The sequence below is a fragment of the Orbicella faveolata genome, unplaced genomic scaffold (genome assembly GCF_042242905.1).
Source record: "Orbicella faveolata isolate gen_17 unplaced genomic scaffold, um_ofav_v1 contig_4, whole genome shotgun sequence".
Taxonomy (NCBI): Eukaryota; Metazoa; Cnidaria; class Anthozoa; order Scleractinia; family Merulinidae; genus Orbicella; species Orbicella faveolata.
In genome coordinates, this window is record NW_028301569.1 from 12,799,210 (window position 1) to 12,825,684 (window position 26,475).

General features: G+C 37.3%; 1 protein-coding gene across 2 annotated transcripts in view; it reads right to left on the minus strand.

The window, feature by feature from the left end:
* Positions 1 to 26,475, minus strand: part of LOC110045185 (dynein axonemal heavy chain 6-like) — a 103,321-nt gene that overhangs the window by 51,428 nt on the left and 25,418 nt on the right. The window contains exons 10-23 of one of the 2 annotated variants that reach the window (XM_089275940.1): positions 22,891 to 23,075; positions 18,627 to 18,735; positions 18,264 to 18,384; positions 17,963 to 18,114; positions 17,344 to 17,496; positions 17,060 to 17,161; positions 16,625 to 16,774; positions 10,928 to 11,056; positions 9,662 to 9,775; positions 9,069 to 9,212; positions 2,531 to 2,740; positions 1,520 to 1,633; positions 1,323 to 1,421; positions 180 to 360 (exon numbers count right to left, since the gene is read on the minus strand). In XM_089275940.1, the coding sequence (XP_089132066.1) occupies positions 180 to 360; positions 1,323 to 1,421; positions 1,520 to 1,633; positions 2,531 to 2,740; positions 9,069 to 9,212; positions 9,662 to 9,775; positions 10,928 to 11,056; positions 16,625 to 16,774; positions 17,060 to 17,161; positions 17,344 to 17,496; positions 17,963 to 18,114; positions 18,264 to 18,384; positions 18,627 to 18,735; positions 22,891 to 23,075 (1,963 nt within the window). Of the gene's footprint in view, positions 1 to 179; positions 361 to 1,322; positions 1,422 to 1,519; positions 1,634 to 2,530; positions 2,741 to 9,068; positions 9,213 to 9,661; positions 9,776 to 10,927; positions 11,057 to 16,624; positions 16,775 to 17,059; positions 17,162 to 17,343; positions 17,497 to 17,962; positions 18,115 to 18,263; positions 18,385 to 18,626; positions 18,736 to 20,624; positions 20,938 to 22,890; positions 23,076 to 26,475 lie in introns of those variants that run through there. The other variant, XM_089275941.1, reaches the window with a different exon arrangement.

The window sequence follows — 26,475 nt, forward strand, 5'->3', positions numbered from 1 at the left end:
GCTGCACATACTGGAAAGCCAAGATGAGAAAAGTATATGTGGCAGTGATCTCTGTCTACCGGTGTTACATGACTATTGCACACAACAAAAACAACTCTTTATTTATCCCATTTAGTAGTTTACAATTATTTCACATTATTTTTTCACGTTTCATACTATTTCACATGATTTTTACACACCAGGTTGAGTAGCAGCCCTGAGAGCATTGGGCAACCGATGGACTTTTCTCATGACTTCCTTCCATGACTTGTCTACTGTCAAAAACATCTTAGCCTCAGCTGGCAACTGACGCTGGATGTCTGGTGCACTGAAGATACTCTCAAGGTATAACCAGTTACGCTGGCATGTCATCCACTCATCCTAGAAAAACAGGGAATAGAGGACTATCAGTGACCTCTTGACCTTTAACTTGATGGATCTGCAGTAAACAGTAGCCTAAACTTGGAGACATTTCAAATATAAACAAAGTTGATCACACTAAAAAGAACTGGTTAATTGCGATTCTTTCACAATCAAATTTTAAGATTTGATTGACAAATTGTAATGATCAAGCAGTATTCATCTCTAACACAACTGAAAGTTGAAGTGAGATGGAGCTCTCTAAAATCAGCTATTTGAGCAAATTTTATTGCTACATTTAGCAAACGCGAAAACAAAAAATTATTATTTTTTATCTTTTGTACTTTAAAGAGCTGCTTCACTGATGGTGCTTCCTGAACAAATTGGCCAATGATTTCCAGTCGTAATCAATCTTTTCATAACCATCCTTACAAAAATAATATTTTAGCATTACTTCTTTGGTGTTGCCCTAGATGAAACACTACTTAAATGAGAATTATACTTGGGCCGCAGGCAGCCTGAAGTTATAATTCAAATTATAAGAACAGATGAAGTGAGAAATATATGAGCATATATGAAAAAACAAATAGCAGGAATTTCCAAGTTAGTGCTTCAAACCACTCTTTAACTCCAACAGAATACATGAGAAATATATGAGCTTCCCACCCTTCTTCCCTCCCCTCTATGGCATCTCCCTTTTGCCTGTCTATTCTATGGCGTCAAAAAGCCACCGAACCATAATGGGACCATGAGATCTAGGTCCCAGGGCCTTGTGGGTATACCCAGGCCCCTTCTATTGTTTCTTGAAGGGGGTTTGCCCTTCGGTTGGTGTTAAAAAGTGGTTTGAAGCAGGGACTAGTCCCCTCGTGTGTGCCAACCTTTAGTATCTCATTTTGCTACTTGTACATGTCTGTAAATCAGGTATTTATATCATTACTGCTTTTAATGTACAGGAAAGGGGGAGGTAGGACTCTTTATCTCACCAGTGTTTCACTAAAGAGATGGAGTTGTCTTTGCCAATCTTCTACTCTTGGTCTGATTGGGCCAACATGTCGTGAACCAGCAATGGTAGATATGTTAATCTATAAGAAAGAAAGTAAGTTTCATAGCAGAACTCTCCACTTTACTAAAAGGTCAATGACTTAATTGTTCTCAATATGGAAAAAACATTTGCATTTACCATGCTGTCATCAAGCAGAGCCTGAATATCATCAATTCCACCCAGAATGAACACATCTTTAGAGTCACGGTGTGGTAAGACAATAAACTCAGTTTGCTTCCAAGAATCTTCAACCTGCAAGATATTACCAAGACAAGACAGTGTTGAGAGGTGAACTGCTTATCTTGCTTGAGACACTATCAACTACTACAGGCAAAATTTGTTTCAGTGCATGGAATACTCTTACTTTCAATTTCAAATCAGCTTGCCACTATTTAGATTGCAAGTTATGCAATATCTTTAACATGAATCACTTGCTCACTCAGGACAGATTTATATCCTGAGAAATGCTGATATTTCTAAATTTGACTTAAACTGCTGTATAGTTTGTATTTTATTTATTTACCAAGACAGTGAAAAACTTATTTTTCAGTTTGCAACTATAATTTTAACAGAAAAATGTAGCTACTGGGCGAGAATGCCACTCACTGGCAAAAATAGCCCTTCTGTACCCTTAAAACCAATGCTTCCATAAATGTCTTTAACTGATCATGAATAATTCTAAATTAGTATCACCCAACTAGCGGACTAATGCAAATCCTGCATTTTGATTGGCTACGCCACTAGGGGACTATTAGTAATAGTCATCGAGTAGCGAAATTGGCGCCATCGAGTGGGACGCTTTCTTTCGTTTTATTCCCAAATAAATATTTCAGTCTTCAACTTGCATTTGCTAACTTTATTATTACCTTTTCTGTCCGACTAGTTGGGTGATACTAAAACAATTAGACCCTTCGCCCTCAATGGCCACAGGTCAATAGCCCATTCGGCTTCGCCTCATGAGCTATTGACCCGTAGCCCTTGTGGGCTACAGGTCTAATTGTTAATTATTGTACAACAAAATTTAGATGGAATGTATCTATTATCAATCCAAAGGCAGACATACAGTGTAGAGGTCTATAAGAAATTTATAGAGAAAATAAAAGAGAATGTAAATGTTGAAATCCTGGTTTAATGGGTCAAGAAGCAAACCTTTTTAAGGATTCCTTCAAGAGATGCCTCACTAGATGCCTGTCCTGAGACTTCTTCAATAGCTTCTGTATGGTCAAACGCATCAATCTTGTTCAGCAGTCCTAGAGTAAGTGGTTCTTCCTCTGTGAAGTGGTAACCAAAGATCTGTTGAATATGCTCCCAGTGACGAGCCTTCAGTGCCGGGTTACGAAGGTTTGTTATGACTGGCAGCTGAAATAAGGCAGAAGTTCATTTTTACTGTAGGATCAATCGAGTATTGATTCTACTGATTATTCAGGTTGGCATCTTATTCAGCCAAGTAGTTAAAAAGTTAAAAATGAAAATACCAATAAAATTACCCATACTTTTAACTTATTCCTGACAAATTTAATCAACAATAAAGTGTATTATCGTTTGTCTCACGATGTAGTCACTTGAGATGTAGATCGCGACGTTTCGACTGCTTACTGCTAGTCTTCTTCAGGCGATAAGGTCGACTGATTGCACGGTATCATTTTATATCACAAAGGTCGGCTGTGATTGGTGCATTTCAATCCTCCTATTGTTCCATTGTTCCAGTGAGTAGCTGTTCCCTCAGTGGTCTGCTGTTGTACCGTTCTCCTGTACCACACGTAGGGTCAAGGAAGCTATTCACATAAGACTTCACCCTAACAACATCAACAGGGATAGTGGAATTGAAATTCCTGAAGCATGGATCCCCACGATCAAGAAACACAACAACAGGAGAACGGTACAACAGTGGACCACTGAGGGAACAGCTACTCGCTGGAACAATGGAACAATAGGAGGATCGAAATGCACCAATCACAGCCGACCTTTGTGATATAAATGATACCGTGCAATCAGTCGACCTTATCGCCTGAAGAAGACTAGCAGTAAGCAGTCGAAACGTCGCGATCTACATCTCAAGTGGCTACATCATGAGACAAACGATAATACACTTTATTATTGCATCTACCACGATGAATAACAACAACCTTTTCCTTGACAAATTTAATCAACTTTGCAGCCTGAAGTGAGTGCTGTTCATGTGTTACTTGAGTTATATTTGTTTTGGAAATGTTCCCTACAGTATAATCTGCTCTTGATTTAGAGTGAGATATATTTCCTTAGGTATTATTCAAGAGCTGTGCTCTTCTCAGGTACCGAATATTCATGCTGCAGAAAAAAAAAAAAAAACAGAAACTTGTCAAGACCTGCAAAATCATTTCATCATTTGTGTATGTGCTGGCTTATGATTCATTTGGGAAATTCCTACAGATCAGGTGCAAGATTAGATCATGGTTACATGTATCTTGAAATGTTATTTGGTTGGGAACCACAGCAGGGTGGACATTAGCACTCACCTGCTCACCCACGCGAATGTCTAAAGTGTTGGGCTAGCACAAATCATCGATCACTTGCCCATTTGGCAAGTAAGATTTTTGTTACCAAGAAATTATTTAAATTGAAAAAATAAACACTGTTTTTTACATTCCATTTTGCCGAGAAAATCCCTAAACATAAACTTACAATTTCTATTTCATAAAGTTTTATATTCCAAACTGCCTAATAAATTGGCTCTGGAAGGCAACATTGGGCTTCATAAATAGACAAATATGGCTTCCTCCTAGAGATAATTACACAACGCATGTACTTGTACAAAATCATACTGCTGGTTGCTATCGAACCATTGGTGATCAGGTAATCATGGCACCAAAGGAACAAACAAACTTTGGCCACATGGTATGCTCTAAAATTGACTAGATTTATCAGTGGCTGCACTAGATATGAAATGGAGTTGATTTCATAGTAAAAATAGTAAAAATAAACCAGTGAGACAATTTCAGATAGTGCAGAGTGTAATGCATAGCTCTGACGCAGTACTTATGACGCAGTTCCTATATAACCCCTGCCATTCACTCCTGGTTTGCACTGACCTTGCTAGTCAGCTAGGGATTTTGATGAGACATAATCTTAGCAGTGTGTATGTTTGATGTGTGTATTTTCATTCACAGCCCAAGAATAACTTACAATTAATTACTGTTTGTCAAGACAGCTCTTGAATTTTACTGTAGTGTTTTACGTTGATTTTTGCTCATTTTAAATTAAATAATACATTTAAGTTGCGAACGTGACCATTTTACTCTTCACGAAAACGTTTGTAACTTGATACTTTTGTTTTCCTCGTAGAGTTATGTAACCTAAAACTCTTATTTTCTCGAAAACACATGGACGATGTGCTAGTATTCTTTTCACAGCTGGAGATAAATGGAAGAGAGTTGAATGTCAGATGAAGAAATGGAAGAGGAACGATTTGCTTTATTTAAAACTCAAATTTTCCTTTGACCGATAAACAGGAACTAATCTAATTATCAAATTGTCACGAAACAGCATGTTCTGTTTCCACCTTTAGCTTTGAAAATAAAACCACTTAAATTTAAAATACACACTGATATTGATTGATACAACTGCGGGGCATTTCAACGAGAGGTATTGAAAGTAAACAACGCTACTTGACTGAGATTATATCCTTCATTGGTGAACAATTACCCTCAAAGACTGACAAAATTTATGCTTTCAGTAGGTGCCTGGGTTTTTTGTTTAATTTGACAAGTTTTAATGCCACTTACTCGGGAGAGTTTCGGCTGCAGGTATGAACATTTTGGTCTCTTTGATGGAGACAATTAAAGGATGAAATAAACGCACTAGTGTAGTTGGGAAACAATAGATGATATTTCTTAAACCAAGTTAGGCGTAATTCCTAAAGACACGCAGTCACAGTAACATCCTTGTATCGTGCTAACGATGCTAAAACGCATGCGTATGACTTATTAGGGTTCTACCACAAGGAAAAGCACTCAACGTTAGCTGAAATGTATGAAATGTATCTTCCACCTGATATATGTAGTTGACACTAACTTTTATTAATCTGCGTTTAAAGCAAATATTGGTTTTGTTCTAAAGAGAAAAGTACCACAAGGAGAGCAAGGGGCTCTCTGAAACAAACATATAGCTTTTTGAAGTGATCACACATGCAAGGTAGGTACATGCACCATTTTACGTAGTGCTCACAAGTACCTACCCCATCCTTGCTGCAAGCCTAATTAATTAATTAAAATTAATTAATTAAACAAACATTAAAGTTTACATCTTATTTCCATAGTGCCATATTGCTATATTGCCATAGTGCTTTAGCGACGTCAAGCCCTAAACCGTGTCAATAGTGCACTCTGCACTAACTAATGAGACAATCTCAGATAGTGCAGAGCGCAATTGATGGCTCTGGCACGGAAGTCCCATAAGTACTCACTCCTGCTCGGTTCACTTCCGGTTTGTGTCTACCTTGGTAGTCTGCTAGGGCATTTCCCGTTTGCAGTGTATATGTTTCAAGGTTGTATTTTCATTCAAGGTCCAAAAATTACACACAAATTAATTACTACTGGTGTTTTACGTTGATTTTCGTTCATTTTAAATTCAATAATACGTTGAAGCAGCAAACGTGACAATTTAGCTCTTCATGCCAACTTTGTAACTTGATACTTTTGTTTTCCTCGCAAAGGCATGTAATATGAAACCCTTGTTTTCTCCAAAACATACGGAAGACGTCCTTGTTTTTTGGAGATAAATGAAAGAAAGTTAAATATCTGATGTAGTGATGAAGAAACGGAACAGAAACGATGTTGTTTTACTAAAAATGCAAATTTTTACCGATGAACAAGAACTAATTTAATTATCGGATAGTCACGAAATACCACTTTCTTTTTCTGTTGCCACCTTTGCTGTTAACAGTAAAACAATTCAAAATTAACACACAACGATATTGATGGCTGAGAAGCGTTTCAACGAAAAGTATTGAAGATAAATAGCGCTACTTGGCTGATATGAATGAGTCTCCTCAAAGACTGATTAAATTAATTTGTGCTTTCATTAGGTGCCACGGAGTCTGCAGCAATATTTGAGCATTTTCCTAGTTTCTTTTGTTACAAATTTACAATTTGGGGAGTATTAAAGCTACTAACATGGGAACTTTTTGGTCTCTCATACAGACACGATTAAGGCAAGAAATAAACAAGCCGCTAAGGAGAAGCAACACATTTGAACCCTGACAAGCACACTGTTGTAGATTGAAAACAGCAGATGATATTTGTTGAACCGACCTGTGTGTAATTCTAAAAGCTCCGCAGCCACAGTAACGTTTCACTTTTGCAATAAAAAGGGAGACCTGGCGCTACCTGAAAAATAACTGCCGTCCTTGGTCACATGACATGACATATAAAATACCGTGTGGAAAGGTAGTGTATAACACTAACGATGCTAGAACACATGCGTCTTACATGTTGAGTTTTACCATACGGAAAACCACTCAACATTTGTGCGTGATTCCGTATGCAATCTATCCTTCACCTAATATAGAAGCCACGAACGCTAACTAATCTACGCATGCGTTTAGAGCAAATTAGTTTTGTTCTAAGGAGAATGGTACCACAAGGAGAGCAAGGGGTTACCTTAAACAAAATATATAGCTTTGCGATGTTCAACCCTACGTGACGGCGATGGAATGTGTTTTACGTAGAGTACACATGTACCTTTCCCACTCTACCCCCACTACTTCCTTGCCTCTAGACTAATTAATTAATTGAAATTAATTAATTAAACAAACATTAAAGTTTACACCTTAGCGCCATAGCACCTTAGGTCCTTAGTGGCAGGCAGCTCCCATAACCATCCCAATAGTGCACTCTGCACTAAAAATGACTAAAATGGTTGGAGAGACGGGGGGGGGGGGGGGGGGTGGGTGAAAGAGAGTAAACTTTTGGGCGAGTGAAAACTGGTCTGGGTGAGTGCACTTTAAGGGTCACTCGCCTGAATGGTGAGTGCTCTCAAAATTAAGTGTGCAACCCTGCACAGCCATCAATTTAACTGATATTTTATGAGTACTTCTCTATATGTGATGCAGCAAAAGTCACAAAACAAATACACCTGGACAGTAAGAAAGGTCTCATACAGTGACACATTATAAGAAAGAGAGAAAACCGTCACTTGCAGGGTGATTATTTCTCTGGGTTTTAAACAGATACATTATGAACAAAGGCTCTCCAAGAAGGTAATTGGAATTTTGACGGTTACATTACTTGGTTAAAACAGTAATGCAAGTTCCATGCCATTGTCACACGTTGATACATGTTTAATCTTTTTCAAATGAAAAAGCAGCCAAACGTCATTTTTTAGCAAATGGAGTTAATCTTTAAAAGTGCATTTTTAAGCTTCTTTAAGTTCTTGTTGATATTTAAAATACAACTAATACACCAATAATGTGGCAGAACATAACAGGTGAACAACAACTAATAAAGTATTAATAACATATAATAAAAACTAAAAAATATTAATATAAAAAATTCACCATCTTTATTCACCTATCATAGTAAAATAATTTTTTGCAAAATCAAAGAGAATGGGAAATTTTATTGGCTTTAGTACTTTCCTGTAAAGAGGGTGAAAGTAATAAACAGAAATCAAAAGGTTACTTGAACAAATTCCATATACTGTAAACACCAGCGCATAAGTTGCACTCGCAGATAAGCAGCACCCCAAGGGTGGAAACTTTTACATCCAACAACAAGGACGCTTTCGTTCATTTGTTTGTTTGTAGCTTGGCAGCCAGGCATTTAACCTGGAGATGGAGTACTGGCTTTCAAAGCTTTATTTGATCGCAGCTCAGTGGAACAATGTAAAGTGGTGTTAAGCTGCTCAAAAAAGGCGACCTTTAATGCTGTTTAACAGCAAGAAATGTAAGCTTTGTGTTTATCAACAAAATCTGCTGCAGAGCCACCAAACTTGTAAAAGCTATCATTGATGCATCTGCATCTACATCTACATCTACACTTAGTTAAGCTGGTAAAAATCGTGAGATATCACACCAACTGTAAAAATCTGGATAAAAGTAATAAAATGGGATATTCATAACTATGAACTTACTTTGATTTAAAACTATCTACCAACATTGTGTTCACAATATCCTCAGGAAGAGAGTTCCATTCATTAATTGTTTGTGGGAAGAAAGAAACCTTACAAATATCTTTCTTTGCTCTAGGAACTACAAACTTTATAGCGTGGCTCCAACGGGTTCTTCTCTCATTACTTGTTTTTAGGTGGGCTTCTACTGAAAAATCCATCAGATTGTGGGAGAGTTTGATAGACAGTCTAGCTGCTTTCCCTCTAGTGGCTACGGTTTCTGAGTTAAGTTCCTGTATCATTTCTGTATCACTTCCATATGAATTCAAGGGTTGATCGAACTAAGGTCTTGTACGCTGTTTCTCTTACCACCTGGGACAGTTATGTATGTTCCGTCGCACAACGCCAAGTACTTTAGATACTTATGAAGTTTCTATTAGTTTGCTATACAAACTTATACAATTTCAAATGCAAGTTTATGGCATGTTGTCCGGAGTGTTCTTGCACTGATTTTTTTGAGTAAAATTTTGAGTAAAAAGGTGCGGCTTACCTGCTGGTGTTTACCGTACTTTTACACTTGTGATACATTTGAAATGTTCTTTACCTTATGCCTCATCCCTTCCACTCTCTCTTTCAGTATTGGTACAACTGAATTAGGTGGCAGACCTTTCTCCAACTGCATGACTGTCTTTGCATACTTCATTACTTGATTGCTAAGAGTTTCTGGGTTGAGGTCCTCAAAAGTAGTCTGAAAACAGTAAATTGATCAAAAAATTATCACTCCATGTAAAATAAGTCCTAAAACATTACTTTATCACAGAGGAACCCCTTTAGCATTATTAAGTTGATTTAATGGCTCTCTTTATTTTAAGTTGATATCCCCTGTAACTGTAAATGGTTTGAATGCAAAGGGTTTGCTTGTCAGTTAAAATCAACTGGTTGCTGCAATGTTATTTCATGGTAAATTGTGAAGTGATTGCCTGGTAACAGATCTTAATACGTGGTCTACCGATCAGGCTTTGCAACTGGAAAATGTTTTTTCTAAGCAGATAGATGAACCTTATAAATTAGCGCCAGGGGGCTATTAAGTGGAATGTAATGGTACATAAATGTCATTGAACACATAAAAGCAATTGACGCCATGTCAAGCTACATCTAGAAGATGTCTGGTATGCGGATGCATCAGCACAAATGTACCTCAAGCCACTCATCAGTAACAACATCCCACTCCACAAGTGAGTTCCATAGTGCTTGCTTCAGCTTCAACTCAGCGTGAACTTCTTCAAGTTCTTCAAACTTAGCTACCTCAACCTAAGGAAAGCAAAAGACTGTTTACCAAAAGATTCTAAAACTTTCGCCCCTTTTCTATCCAACTAAGAATGCTTCAAGTTCTTATTTAATTAAAAAAATGAAAAAAAGACCTGAAAAAATTTTCAGCCTTTGAACGGGATTCAAACCCACGACCTTTGCATCACCAGTGCCATGTTCTCCTAACTGAGCTATGAAAGCCACATGAGAGCAGTTGTTTGTGGGTTGAGCCTTTATGTTCCGTGGAAGAAATACTCAGCTCACGTAAATTTTTTCAGGTCTTTTTTCGGCAGTGTTATGGCTGCATTCACATTTATCATCATGCCTACATTTAATTTCTACTGTTGGACATCTATTAAGTTCTACACCTTTTTTTAATGAAAAGGCATGTTCTTTCTTGTAGATAATGTCTGTTCCATTAAAGTATGAGCATGCAATGAAATAGCATTACTCATAAAAATAACTGGTTATCAAATGTTGGATGAGTTTTGATAATTCACGTTAAGTTTCATGGATTGAAGGGCAAAGGTTTGCACTCAAAGTTGAACATAGTTGGTATTGAGTTGCCACATGAACATGTCTAGCAAAATCCTCATGTAAAGTCTTGTTTGAACTTATTGTGAATAGTTTTAAAGGCTCAATAAAACAATACCAACTGTGTTCTATTTTGGTTATGAAAGTTTGCATAACAAATCATGCAACATTAATATTTTGATCCATTAGGAACATGTTTATTGTGGTATGTTTACCAATAATTATTTAATAATCAGTTCATGCTTTAGCATGCATCATCAAATTACGATGCACTCAGAAGGTCTAGAGAGCAGAAAAGAAGCAAAAGTTCTAGCTTCTTGAACGCTCTCCAAACTTCAAAGGTGTTATAACTCAATGATGCACAGGCAAAAGTATGAACAATTGTCTTATAACATTCCAACAGAAATAAACGTACAAAGACAACCACTTCATGCAACTTGTAAAATTAAGTTAACAAAGAGTTCTCTTTTGTTACTGAGTGCAAGAAAACACCTTGTTCAAACATTCAGAGAGTTAGCCTAATGCCAAGTCACATTATCACAAGGCAATGATGGCTATTACTTAACATACAAGTATCTAAATACAGTGTCCACAGCAGAAGATTTGGATTAGTACCAGTACCTTAAAGTTCTTTTGGTATGACTTGAAAGTGAATGCCAGATTGTTCAGGTTTTCCATTTTCTCTAAGAGAGCTCCAAGGTATTGGATAATGTCATCTGACTGGGAGCTGGAGTCTAAGATCTTGGGGTCCTGCAGTATGAACATACCAGTTGATGAGATAATGTAGTAATTAACACAACAATTACATATCTATTAAATACTGCAGTATTGTCCAATAGCAATGCAAACAAAATTTGAAGAATTCCCTTCTTGGTGTTCTCTTTGAATGTTGGCAAAATTCTTTGAAAGTCTTTCTTTGGTGGAATGTAGCAAAAAAGCAGCTGACTTTTTTATGCCAGTAATGAAAAATTAATTTACTTCACCATCCCACTGGCACCCGTTTTATGAAGCTCGATTTGGCGTAGAGATTTTCATAGAGCTCTACGACTCTACGCTTTTGTCACCAGTCTCCTCCTAAGCATTGGAAAGATACTTTACCTCCTACTTCCTAGCTTTTACCGTAGTTGTACATTGTTACTATGGTTACCTGCCTATTCCATAACATTTGATTTCAATTTGTAGCATATTCCTTGCATATATCTCATATATATTACAGTGCTATTAATTGTGTTATAACGGTTTACAAGGTTTTAATAATTTTCAATTTAAAATTCTGTATTGAGTTTACCCTCTACCATCTACGCTCTACACTCTACGGTTCTATGTACGGGCATAGAGGCTTACAGTTATTGTAGCAAATATTAAAGTGCATGGAGAATGTTTAGTGTTATTACCGTTTACAGTATTTGAACAATCTTTTTAAAGTACAATTCTGTATTGAGTTTACCCTCTATGCTGTATGCTCTACGTTCTGCGCTATATGTTCTACCATAGATACATTCTACTTCCTACATTCTACCAGCTACTCTCTTCAATCTATGCTCTACCATCTACCCTTTAAGTCCATCTACGCTCTAAATGGTTAGTGCACCTGATTAAATCTGGTTTAATCTGCCGTACAACAAAAATGTCAAGAGCAACATAGGAAGAGAGTTTCTGTGCTTAGTAGATAAATGCTTCCCTGCTGGCCACAAATTGAGGAAAATCTTCAACAGAAATACACTCAAACTGAGCTACAGTTGCATGCCAAACGTACAACAAATTATAACTGGACATAACCAAACTGTTCTTAAGATCTCGGCACAACTGGCACAAGACCAAGCCGGAATGACATGCAACTGCAGGAAGAAGGACCAATGCCCCTTAGAGGGAAACTGCCTTTCTAAAGGAATCATCTATCAGGCCAAGGTGACATCTACGAACAGAACCAAAACCTATGTAGGGCTTACAGCCACAGAATTCAAAGCAAGGTTTAGAAACCATCAGGTGTCGTTCAAAAATGAAACGTGCAAGAATGACCCAGAACTTAGCAAACACATCTGGCAGCTTAAAAGCAAACAACAACACTTCACCATCAAATGGAAGATCCTTGCCAAGGCGAAGCCCTACTTGAATCTGACGAAACAATGTGACCTATGCACGACAGAGAAGCACTTCATCATTGCCAAACCGGAACTGGCAACATTAAACAAACGAAATGAACTAATTTCTACATGCCAGCACTGACAAAAGTTCATTCTAAGATATGGTTAACTAACTGCATTTCGTTTTCCCAGCACGCGCATGTTGGCACTTGAAACATTGACGTGTTTAAAGCTCATGCATAAGTTTCAAAATTTAAGAAGTGTATTCGAACATGCAACGATTGATTGTAACGGTCTATTATGATGTTTTGTAACCGCCTGCTGTAATGGTTTATCGCATCTTGCGTGGTATATTGTTGATGTGTTTCTTAGTAGGCTTCAGTGTATGTGGAAACTAACTGATGAGTAGGCTAGCTTTATGTTAGCCTACGAAACAGACCTGTATTAAACTGAGAGTAGTCTCTCAACATAACTTGTTATGTATGTATTTATGTATGTGTATTTATTTACAATATGGTATACCGTGTATAATGTATAAATAATAGCCTAACATGTTGTTCGAATTCTCCTCAATTCTCTTGTCTGCTGATCATCTAAAACTTTTAATCGTGGCTTAAATCATTTGAAAATTCATACAGCTCATCAATTTTGTGATTTTCAACATCTTTTTTGGCAATCGAGTATGGTTAAACCTGTATAAGTGGACCCCTCTGGGAAATGAGCTATTGAAATGTGTGAAAATCTATTCAATGTAGATCATTTCTGTGGTAAGATATTGAGTAATTGTGTCAGGAATTCAAAGGAATAGCTAACTTGACATGGTGCAAGCGACTGCAAAATGGACTTAGACAACGGAAGTTCAAAACCCGGGAAAGACTTCTATATGAAAATGTCGGGAAGCTTGTCGCCTCGGGTACAAATCAAGGATTCTGGTCTCACTTAGGATATTGATGATGAAACATCAACATTTTTAGCAGTCAAAGTATCCACTCAAAGAAATAATAAAAGAAACTCTATCATTTAATTTCTGTTTTCAGGCTTGATTTCCGCTGATCTCTCAAGTACACGAGTCGGGCAGGTTGGAACCTATTCCGTTTTAAGTTTTATCTCTTGGAGGTCTAATAAAGCTCAAGCAATGCCCACATTAGTCTCCTTTAGGAGTTAAATTCAAATTTTCTGACAAGCATTCCTGACCTTTTCAAATGGGAGTTCTCCTGGGGTTCCAAATGCATAACAAGGAGTGACCCAGTGAAGGAGTGAAGGAGTAATGGAGTGATAGCGTTCCAACACTACATGCTGGAAAATAATATTTTCCAAGATAAAAATACTGTACTTTAGCTTTTTTTGGAAAAGGCGATGACAGATAAGAGTATAGAATAGAAGGTGACATGTGATAAAAACATTCAAACACACGTTTATCATGATTAATGTTGCAGTTCCTAGGGAGTAATGCTTTAATTATCCCGACAAACACAAGCAATAAACACGCGTTCTATGGCGTAAAGGGGGGAACACCGCTCCGCAATCGGCGTGACAGACAAACTTCCATTGCGTGACCAAATGCCAAACTTATCTCCCCAGCGGTTAAATCTGCACTGGATCGGACAAGTCGGCGAGGCCAAAAGCTTGCGCGTCCTAGTAGCGTAACTCTAAACGGCACTACAAGCTGACCTCCCGTCAGCATCGTGCTAGAGTGTAGACAGTTCTCAAGCCTTACTTATCTCCCCAGCACTACGAGCCGACTCCGCCAGCACGTGCTGGATCGGACAAGAAGAGGCATAAAAGAGCGTTAAATAGCGCCACTAAATTAGTGAAAATGAAGCTTGGGGAAGTCACTGCAAGACTTAACCGATAGTGTGGCACGAGAGGTGAACCACAGTTTATTATTTATATTAATGAACAACGACAATAAACCTCCAAAGGGAGGGAAGGGTGGGAGTTACAATTTCGAGGGCTAACTAAAAGTTACAGTAGTGATATAACGAGCGAATGATGCTAAAGTCCAAGCTAAGCCTCTTTTATCGGTAGACTGATGTCTAGGTTTAAACCAATATAAAATTGTGTACCATGAAACATACAGAGTCCATGCGGCCTTGAACGAAACAAGAATGGGGCTATTTAAAAGACTAGCCATACAAAAAGCATGATATAGTTAAACTGGATGTTGTTGCAACATGTATACGTGAAAGGCTATTATGAATATTGTTTAAACTAGACAAGAAAGACTTCTATAATGTTCTAACGCGTAACAGTTCTATTGTGTTACGTTTAACAACAGTAAGCTAGTGACTGTACGTAAATAGCGTCACGCTCCATTAACTGCGCTTTAACGATTGACTTTAAAGCTTTATTGTCTTGATGTGACTCCATGTTCACTGAGAAATTAACCCAATGGTGAAATATTCCAGGTGCACAAACCCCTATTAACTGACCACCTCCCCTTTCCCTGAGGGTGGCCACTTAACCCATTGACTCACAAATGAAATTGCACGCAACCCACCCCTAAGTTCCTGGCGATTTTTTAACATTTCAGAACGAGCACGAGTGCTAAAAATACACCATATGCGCAGTAACCACACACAAGATCAGGTTTCAAGACATCGTTTATTTTAAGTTGAATAAATGAAGGGCCAAAATATTAAAAAATATCAACAAAAAGAACTCAACTTGATGTTTAAAACTTATGAGAAAACAAGAAATTATTTCTATTTCTTTGCCGTGCGACAAAATGCCCAACAGAAGCTGAGAAAATTGAATATGCGAAAATGAGTTATAATGGACTCGGAGGACAAATTTGAAACCAAATACAACAGAATTTCCATTCTTGTAATATAACGGTTAGCATTTGAGAAAACAATGGAAAATAAACGCCAAAGTCACATGTAAAAAAACCAATTTTCAATCACGAAATCAAATAATTTATTTGCTGTGTGATGAAATACTACAGCGCTGCGAAAGAAAGATTAAAGTTGTAAGTCAAAAAGACGACAAAAACAAGCTAATTATTTTGAGATCAATCATATTTCAACTATGCTAAATTAATGACCACTTAGTTCCTTTCTTGACAGTTCTTTAATAGCTGAATAAGACTCCAAAAAATATATTTGAACGAAGTGAATAAACTAATCAAACAAACTGCGGAGGTCACCGTAAATTAAATATGCAGAAATCCAGCGTGCAAAAATACTGTTCACTTTTAAAACCTAAAATTCCCCTAAACAGGGCACCAAATGAAAGAAATACGAAAGGAGGTTCAATAACAATAAATTTTCATTCAAGCCAAGGTGAAGAAACATATTTAAAAGCAAAAAATGTTAAAAAAATTTCGCAGGCGTGCTTCGCTACACGACCATGTGTTCAAATTACATTAATTCTTCATGCAGCCCAAAGCCAAAGCTCTGAGTTTCTCCAGACCACTTTTGCAGTCATTTTATCAGCTATGGCATTACCAATCGTTCCAAAAGTTGAATTTTACTTCAAAGCAATAATGTACATTGCCATTTTTGTTTTCTTAAGTCCAGGAAGCTGCTTTAAGTCCATGATCTGTATTCAAAACTCACTTGAAAGTGCACGGATTGTCATGTTTTTGCGGCCGTTGAAGGAAGGAAAAATTCTTCACCAGAAAGGTTTGAGGACTCTGTATTTCTTGATCTTCCATTCTGAGGCCACCTAAACATTAATTTGTATTTTTCTTTTCTATTTTAAATCCCAAAGCAGTATTTTCTCTGTGTTAGGAATGAAAACAAGGCCTTTGGAGTTTGTAGATTTGGCCCGCAGCACACCATAATAACCTGCACTGAAGGTCGATTCTGAAAATCAAAATGTCTTCAGGGAGGGTATGAAAGGCTATTTGCCACACATGCTTTTTTTCAGGCAGTTACGGGCGGCACGGGAAATTGAAGGGGTTTTTCTCGTGGGTGGTTATGGGAGTCAATGGGTTAATAGGGGTTCAACTGCACCCTAAGTAATACCAAATCAAAAAAAAATCCAACTGTATTTTTCCATTTCTTTTCATCTTCCTTTTTTGGAGAACGTTGATTTTGCTCAATTATTGTTAATTAATACAGTAACTATACAGTAATCTATAGTCATCTTGTTGAAGAATTCATAAAGACAAAGTGCTTACAATATTTATATAAACATACCATAAAATATTCTACCATACTGGCATCATTTAAAGGTAAATGGCTGTAATATAATATTCTATATTTATGTACATGTATGCTGTGTATACCTGTGCTTTTTGTTTCACTTCTTTAACTTCTTTGCCCAGGGTAACAATATCTTTATCAATATGTGTGCACATCTTGTCAATATTGGCATCCCTCTCAGCCAGTGACTTGTCAATGACATTACGGACAGCTGTGACAGTTGGTCTTAGAGTCTGCAAGTAGATGAAATCAAGTCAGCTTGTGCCTTTACCTGTACTGAGTCTATATAAAATGCATGCATGTAGGTTGTTTAACTAATTTGTCCAAGTACTCCTTTATAGAATTGCATGACTTGAGAATTACAATTTAACCCAGTCAACATCTTTCAATTTTCCACCTTTTTGGAACATAAATAAACATAAGTCTACACATGGAAAGTCAGAAAGAATACACAAAACAGTTTATTTTACAGGTCATACAGTAAGTACATAAGCTTTAATATAAGTCAACATTAATACCTGGTACACAGCAAGATCTTCAGGTGGTGTTGGGACTTTATATGTCTCAATCAAGTCGTACAGCTCTTTGACAACAGTGGCATCTCGTTCAATATCATCAACCTATTTAGAGTACAGTAAATTGATAATTACCAAAAACAAAACTACTATACTTAATTCTGGGATGGTATAAAAGAGTTTGAGGTTATACATACAGTGACAAGTGTAACTGAAAGGCCTTTCCTACAAGGAAACAAAATTCCAAGGCCTTCTACATTGTACCTTCTTAATAAATAGAGACTTACTTTCTCTTGAATGGTGTCAAGAAATGTGAGGCTTTCAACATACTCTACTGTGCTGCTGGGAATGGCTTCCAGTTTAAACTGGGCATCTTGACAGAATTCCATCAGTGTATCAGTTCTCTTCTTGGCCAACTTGGGTAAAATGTCATTTATAACCTATCACAAAAGTACAACAGACCTTGTATGTGATTGTGATTTCTTATATAATTGTCAGAAATGGAAATAGAAGGACATCTCTCAATTTGATTTTTTTTTCTCAGACATTACTACATAGTTGAGCCTTGACTCAAGAAAAGATAAAAAGAATGTAAAGGAGTCAAATGACAATAATTAAAATAACTGTCAAATGAAATGAACCGTTTTTAAAATAATATAGAACTCTGAACAATATATTAATTCACAAATTCACCTGTACCCATCAAAAATGAAATCTGTGCTCTTAACTAATCAAGGTATTGTACTTACTGCTATCGAGGTTCAACTGGCAGTGCAAAGATCTCTTTGCCACCTTTTGTTTCCAACTTCACTTGAGGTAATTCTGAGAGCAACATTATATATTTATTTTGAAAAGCCCTTTTGGGATGAATAAAGTAAGTATGTATGTACAAGCTAATTTACTAACTTCCAAACACTTCAAGGGGGATGGAATTAGAACTTCCTTAAGCTTCTTGCAGTCAACAAGGATCATGCCAATTGGCCTTTGCTCCAGGATGCCAACTGCTTGTTCGTGCTCACTGTTGTATTTGTCCAATGATTCAGAGAAGAATGTAACATCTAAATTTAGACAATTAGCAAAAAGAGGCAAGCAGTTAATTGCATGTAAAAGGTAATCAATTCATAAAAAAAACTTCATTTCCTCCATATTAAGTAATCAGTAAATGAATCACCACATACAGCACAGCATGCATAATAGTTTGTATTACCATGTTCTTCCTGTCTGATGGCATCCAGATCCAAACTCTCATTCTCCTGGTAAAACTGGCGATAAGGTTCAAAGGTACTGGCATACTGCCAGGCAGAATCAAATGCTGATGAGATGGCATCCTGAAAAGACAAAGAGGAAGAATAACTGGAATGCAGTCAGTTTAACGCGAGTATTTTTTAACCAAACTGCTACACTGCTGTTACATTGCCTAATTGTTAAATCTGAAGAATAAGTATAATATTTTACAAAATATTTCTACATTGGGCAAAAACTCTTGCCACACAGCTGTGAAAACATTTCAAATTATATTTTCATAAAGTGCCGTCTGAGTCAATCATCGCAGCAAGCTTAAATTACAAACCTTGATACTCTGTATAATTCCCTGAAGGTGTCTGTCATCTTCAAACATTGTAGCTAAGCTTGGCCCATCACCAGCAGTTTTCTCCTCAACTTTACCGTTGATAAATGGCCTACACGATGTAAGAACACACCATCAGTTCCTTACTGTTGATGGTCATTTTCTTTAATCTACAACCATTTACCAAGAGAAGGGAATTTCCAAGGATTTATTACTGGTGACAGCCCTAAAAAAACTGCACATTTGAAATTCTCAGCTTGAGATTTTAAGCTACATTGTACCTCATTTTGATGGTGTTCACAAGAAAGAAAAAAATCTGTAATTTTTTGTTAACAATCTGTTCCATTCTCAGAGGATGCGGCATTATTAAATAGGCCATATGTTCTCTGTAAGCACCAGTAACCAGCTGTCTACTGATCCTGAACGTGCTAATTACTGCCTGGCTTATTTTGAGTTATTATCATGATTTTTCATGATTAATAAGAAATTTAAACGTAAAAAAATCTTTAAGTTTTATGAGTTCTCTTTACTGGTACCTTTTCATTACCTCTCCAGGCTAATCATTTTAAATTCAGCTTAAGACTAAAACAATTGAAAGGCCGCGTGCAAGAACGTCCCCTAGATTTTTTGGCCATTTTGAAAGTGTTCAAAAATAGCTGAATTTTGGCATGTAGGCTTCGTTTTACCTGAGAAACATTGCTCTGAATTTTTTTTGGCTGGGGCGCTCTTCGTTCTCAAGAAATAACGTATGCAAAAAGCTCAGTTTTCCAAGTGGCATCTTTTGGAGATCTTTTGTTGAACAAACAAGAAGATCTGTTAGATCTTAAAACCGTGCTTTTAAAATTTAACTATTTTCTTAGCACTACAGTTGCAACGCAGTGTACATTCGAAAGTAATCCTTGATGATTCATTGATTACTGTAGACATCACATCACTTGATCAACACAGACTGTACTATTGCACCATCAGTCGTAGCCGTTGCGAAATCTGCGATGACGTAATAGTGTTAATCTGGAACTTTCTTTGGGCTATGTATGGGCATGAAGATACGAACACTATTAACAACAGCTTTCTTTCTTAAAAGTCAAGTTTAAATTTAATATTTTCCTTGAGTAAAGGGCTAGCAAAGAAGTCACACGAGTCACATAATTCAAGAATTGCGTTATCGATAGCTATCTTTAGTACGGTGGTTATTTCCCTACCAATGATGTAATCATTGCATGTCCTGACATGTTCTTTGCTTGGCTTGCAAATATTTCATTTTCCTTCCGATCTATGAACTCGCTGCGATGAAAGAGCCAAAGAATTTACTTCATTTGCCTAAAACCACAAGAAATACTCGCAAACTTGCAAATAAATTAATGACCGTCGCTCCTGGCGAAATAAACTTCCAAAGTAAACACGATCTTATTAGTCACGTAGCGAAAGTGAAAGCTGCAACGTTAACGCATTCCATGGCTGACGTAATACCTTTTTTTAGCATATTTATTAATCCCTTTGAATCCAACGCTTCGATAAAACCAAAAGAAAATATATTTTACCCACAACAAAGGAAACAATATCCGTAAAATTATCCGTGTATTAATGTTTTAACAGCTTCTGGCGGAAAAAACATCACACGTTGCGCGACTCGGAATTTGGCCGAGTGGAGGTCTGTGTCTGGTCACCGACAAAAAAAAAAAAAAATAAACCACGGGTAAACCTAGAACCGCGCTCGGCCCATGGCCGCGCGGTTAAAAAACAAAAGAAACCTTATTATTTTGTTGAACAGCAAACAGGCAGACTGTTTGTAGTGTATTCCACTGAATTTTAGCTGTCTTAAAGTCAAAGGAAAATAGTATATAGAGCGGAAATGTGGGAACAGATTGTTTACATCGGTTATTGTGACGTAAACACAACACGTGAATCGATCGAGCGGCAAACGAAATACCATCGAACAAAAAAGAGATGTGCCGCATTAGAGCTCTGTCAACTAATATCTTAAGCATTGTGTTAAAGTACCTTGTATGCCTGCCTGGTGGTTGAGAGGGATCATAAAGCCTCGATAAACCCGTAAGTCATCAGCACGTTTTAAAGAACCAAAATGTGTTCTGAAACTTCTAAGGTAGCTGATATACCGTAATCGTGTTATCGGCGTTCGAAGTCAGATCGAGCCAGGCAGCAAAGTCCAAGAGCAGTTCTTGCCCAAGAAAAATACCCTCTCGTGAGTTGTGGCCCATTTGCCAAGCGTTGCTAGTGTCAAAGTTTGGAAAGCGAGAACTGGTGTTAGAGTAATAAAATTTGCCTTGTATCGACCGCCATGTTTTCCCGCGCACGAGGTGTAAAGACCCTTCCCAGCATGCATTGCGATCGCGTTCCTCGAACTGGTAACTAGATTGTTTCGGCTTTTTTCATTTAAAGATAATAATGGCCAACAAGTAGCGATCGATTGTAACATAGATCTGTGATCCAGGTTGCGTTGATTTTATTTCATATTGGCATGATTTGTAGTGTTTTGAACTTCTGGAATCAGCGGACATGCAGATGTATGGAGACCCGTACGTTGCGCAGAAGGGTTTTAAAATTTTTTAATCTGTTAGGCGGTGCGTGACATAAAGCTACGATCGCGTTTGTCGAAAAATATGTATTTATCTCGTGATTTTTAGCCATTTAAGACGTTGCTGTATTTGGAAAAGTGCTTATTTGATGTTTATTTGTTCAGTGCAGATAATCATTGTCCCAGATAACCAAAGTAAGTTCCTGATGTTAACACTATTTTCCGGCCGCCATATTTTACCTATCTAAACCTGAAATTAACAATTTTTAGCTTATAAGTTGCGTGAAATTAACATTTTGCTGTTTTCTAAGTGAAATCAACATCCTTGCCGTCACGCGTTAACGTGAGATCAGCATTTTTACCTATTTAGACCTGAAATCAACATTTTTGAGTTTATACGCTGCGTGAAATTAACATTTTGCTGTTTTCTAAGTGAAATCAACATCCCTTCTGTCACGGGTTAACATGAAATCAACATTTAAACCTTTTTTGACCTAAAATCGACATTTTTGAGCTTTTACATTGCGTAAAATTGACATTTTGCTGCTTTCTAAGAGAAATCAACATCCTTGCCGTCGCGCGTTAACATGAGTCAACATTTTAAGCACTTTTGACCTGAAATCAACAAATTTGAGCTTATATAAACTGCGTGAAATTGACATTTTGCTGGTTTCTAAGTAAAATCAAAGTCCTTGCGGTCGCGGCGGGCCGATCCTTTGTTATAATAAACCGAGGCGAGACTTCGACTTATAACAAAGGCTTGGCTTGGCTATTATAACAAAGGATCGGCTCTGTTTATCATAACAAAGGCCCGGCTTCGTTTATTTGAAGGACTCGGCGGGAAAAGGGCGTCAGGTATTTTAATCAAAAGTGAACTTTGTCGAAAATGCTCCAAATTTCGCATGCAGTTTCGTTCAGGTAAGTTAAGCAATGTCCCGTAGTTTTCGTATTAAAGTTCACTTCGTTCTCGAGATATTGCGTACGCAATAAACCACTCGGTTTTTCCAACCTGTGTGCCTTTTTTGCATACGTTATTTCTCGAGAACGAAAAGCAACCCAGCGAAAAAAACTTCAGAGCAGTGTTTCTCAGGTGAAACGAAGCCCACATGCCAAAATTCAGCTAGTTTTATGCACTTTCAAAAATGGCCGAAAAATCTAGGGGACGTTCTTGCATACGGCCTTTCAATTAGGCAATCCCCAAAGTCTGAACTACTCTCGGCACATAATTTTGTAGCAACCAAACTCTCAAAATTAACTTGAATGAATGAATGACTGACTTTAGTTAGCTAGAACATAAAAGACAATTATTGCAATTTTTGCTAATTAATTCTGTCAGGTTCATTGTTCTTGGCCGTGTTTTTAATTTGTTAAGGGTTTCTAACTTTCTAAGGTCTTCACTCAGCTTTGCCAATGGTTTAGGCTTTAGATAGCTTAGGCTGTGTTTGCCGTGAGTTACCGTGTTGAACCTGGGTATGGTTAGGTCTGGGTTTCTCAGCTATGGCACTCAGTAACGTTACGTTCTTAAGACATGATGATTTTGGCATGAAATAAAGGCTTCATGTGCCACTGATAGAAACCCAAAAAATAGTCTGTCATTTTTAATTCAGGTAGCTGGGAAAATATTCAGTGCCATCTACTACAAAGCATTCTCCTCTGACTTAACTTTCTAGAGAATCAGCCATCCTGCACTAGTTTTAAGTGCACCTGAGATTTGGTATGATTTAAACTTACTGAGTAAATGCGTCAAAGTAAGTATCAGGCACCAAGTTTTGTACACTAAGGACAGCATCTTGAAATTTCTTGATAACTTCTCCCAGTCCATCTTGAAAGTCATCTAATCCAGGGGAAAATAGCAGTGCTTGAGGCTCTAGAAGCAGCTCTGTTGTGTACAGTGGATGAAGTTCACCTTGTTCATCCTGATACAAAGAAGAAACATGCTATAGTTGCCAGTAACCAACTAAAGGGTATGTTGTAGCTTACACATTCTAATAATCACTAGTATTGGTCCTGCTAATTGTCAGGCATCTGAATAAATGAAAATGGAAACCAGACAAGATTACTCTGCATGACATTTCTAAACTACACCAGCCATAAGGGATTTCTATTAGTACCTTACTCCTTCATATGGATACAAAATCAGTAAAGCAAAAATTGTACCAAAATGGTACACTACTACAGCTGCTTACATTGGTCAATGCCCACATATGAATTTTATTTCTTTACAGCTAATATTTCTTATTAGTATCACCCAACTAGTGGACTAATGCAAATCATGCATTTTAATTGGCTACGCTACTAGGGGACTATTACTAATAGTCCTCGAGTAGTGAAATTGGCGCAATCGAGTGTGATGCTTTCTTTCGTTACATTCCCAAATAAATATTTCTTCAACTTGCATTCGCCAACTTTATTATTGCCTTTTCTGTTCGACTAGTTGGGTGATACTAAAACAATTAGACCCTTCGCCCTCAAGAGCCACGGGTCTAATTGTTCAATATTTTATATGTACTACAATATATTTCCATTACTCTTCCATATAAAATGTGTGTAAATGCCCTTTACAGTGTAAACAAATGAATTAAACTGAATTGAATTACATGTGCATTTACATTCATGAATTCAATTCATTTTGTAGAAATATGAAAAAAAACCCGAGTTCAGTGACCCCACAACATTGTGGCTCAACATGCTAGAATGAAACTTTAAAATTTAAGGTGGCTCATGACCGCCACCAGTGCAAATTTTTAAAGCTTTGTTAAAACTTGAAGTTTGACGTGCTGATACAAATCAATAATAAAGATGCCAACCTAAATGCTGTGAAATCCAAGAGATTACTAATACACCTTTCCCGCATTCAACTTCAGGTCACACAAACAATAGCACCAAAACCAGACTGTAGTGGACATATTCATATACACATGTACATTGTGCACTGCCCTCAAATTGGCACCTTTGTTCATCAGAATGCAAGAAAGGTCTATTTTCATACCTTCTTGACCCTAAAAAAATTGTTCAAATTAAAGTAGACCTCCCCCAATTTAAGCAGTAAAATGCATCAAGTGTCTAAAATCAGTCAAAATATGTGAAAAATGTGCACTTTCCTTCATACTGTCCAGGGACAGGTTGTTCATTAAGTGATTAAGGTGGCTGAACACAGTTATTGATGCCTGTGTTTCATTCACCTTTTCTCTAAAATCCTTGATCTATCGGTCCTCAAAAATGGCCACAAGTTAGTTAACAACATAAACTTTGGTTTTTTAATCGTGAAGCTGACGTATGTGTCATTGCCATGGCAACATGAATAGATGTAAACAGGCCTTTAAAATCGGTTTTGTTTATTTGCAGAAAATCTAGTCATTAGATTTTCTTTATAATTTGCATGCAACAAGTTTGTAACGATTCTCACCAGTTAACACCATTTTGCTAATAATTTAACAGAGAGATCTTTAATTATCCCTTGTTGAAGGTTCACTGGAATATCTAGAATTTCCTTTGTTAAAGTTCAATTATTTCCGATACTCCAGTTACTTATTTCCTGAAGAATTTTTGTGCCAAATTTCGTGAAATTCTAATGAGTGGTTCTTGAGAAATAGGCGTATTTCCGAGAGTGCAATATTCATTCAATCGCACTTTTTTGACTTACTACGCATGCGCTGCATTTAACTGGGTTCTTTCAGTAGGAAAGAAAAAGCTGACAATTGCTGGGTTGTTTACATCGTTACTTTTTCTAACATATCTTTTTAATAAAAGACTAAAGCCATCAATACGTTGTGTTCAATTATAGAGAAAAATAGCATAGATACTGCGGGTGTTGAGTAAATAAAATGATCGCTCTATTGACGGCATGTTTGTTTTTGCAATCCTTGTGCGCGCACTGAATTGTGTCAGCAAAAGCGCGCATGAAAACTGTGTTCGGCCACCTTAAGCTAACCCAGGATTAGCGGGAATTTTGATTTCAGTTTTGTAACTTTTTGGTGAGGTTTTCTGTAAACTTATATTGTTCATGTTTTTGTTTTAAATACAAAACACATATTTAATACTTCTGTAAGCTTTGAATCCTGGGTTAGCATTAACCAGATTTCAAACAACCTGGCGTGGCAAGAGATTTGGAGACCTGTAGTGGAGACCAGGAGATTCAGTCTGTATCTGGGAGACTCCTAGCCACTCCCAGGTGTTCAATTAGTTGGGACGCAGCACGAAAAACGGCATGCAAAGAAATAAAAAAAGTGTGGTGAGAGGAAGCGAAAGAACGCCTGTGTGCAAACTTAACAAAAGGTTGCTCCGGTACACCAGGATCTGGTGTACCCTCTGATTTGTCAATTATGACAGATTTTCAATTTGTCAACACTCAAGCACTACTGACAGAGATGACGCGGTGTTCAAATCTACGATAAACAACACGCTAAAAGATTTTCCCCAAGTGGAGTGCCTTCATGAAGAACAGAAGGATTGCATAAAAAATATAGTCAATGGAAGATGTCTTTGCCTTCCCACTGGTTTTGGAAAGAGTTTAATCTTTCAACTCTTTCCATGAGTAATGTCTTCGATGAATGGAACAGACGGCGCTCTCTCCACGATCATTCTGGTTTGTCTAGCTCTCGTAGCCACAATGAAAGACCAAGTTGAACAGTTGAACAAAATAGGAGTTGCAGCAATGGTAGTAGGTATTGAGGAAGAAGCCGTAAAGAACCGAAAAGTGCGAGATTGTGTGTGAATACAGTTCATGACATCTGTACATTTGTCATTCTGTTTTTGGTATCTAGACCTTTTGCTTTGCAGAGTTTGACACCTAGCTGTGATTTGCCATGCTGTGTTTATACTATTGTTTAGGCTCATTTCTATTGCAAGATATGTTTTAGTCTCTAAGTATTGGGTCCCTGTGGGTGGTCTATAAGTAGGTGGAAGAACCTTTTGTTAAGTTTGCCCACAGGCATTTTTTCGCTTCATCTCATTGCGCTTTTCTAATTTTTTCGTGCGCTGTTTTTGTGCTGTGCTCCAACTAACTGAACATCTGGAAAATGCTAGGAGACTCCCAGATAATCTAGGAGAGTTGGCATAGAAGCAATTTTGATGCAAGTATTGAAGCTCTAACAGTATCGTATTTAATTGTTCTATAGAACAACTGAAAAATGCTGGATTAAACTGTTGTCAGCCATCTTACTTTTGCCAGTGTTTGGGCATGAACTTTGAGAAAACTCTTGTGGCAGCTTGTGCTGAAAATTCCACACTGTTTGATTCCAGATTTAAGAAATTTGTTCTGTTTCACTTCTCAAAGAATAAATTGTGTTGCATTAGTAGGTAACAGTACAAAAAATA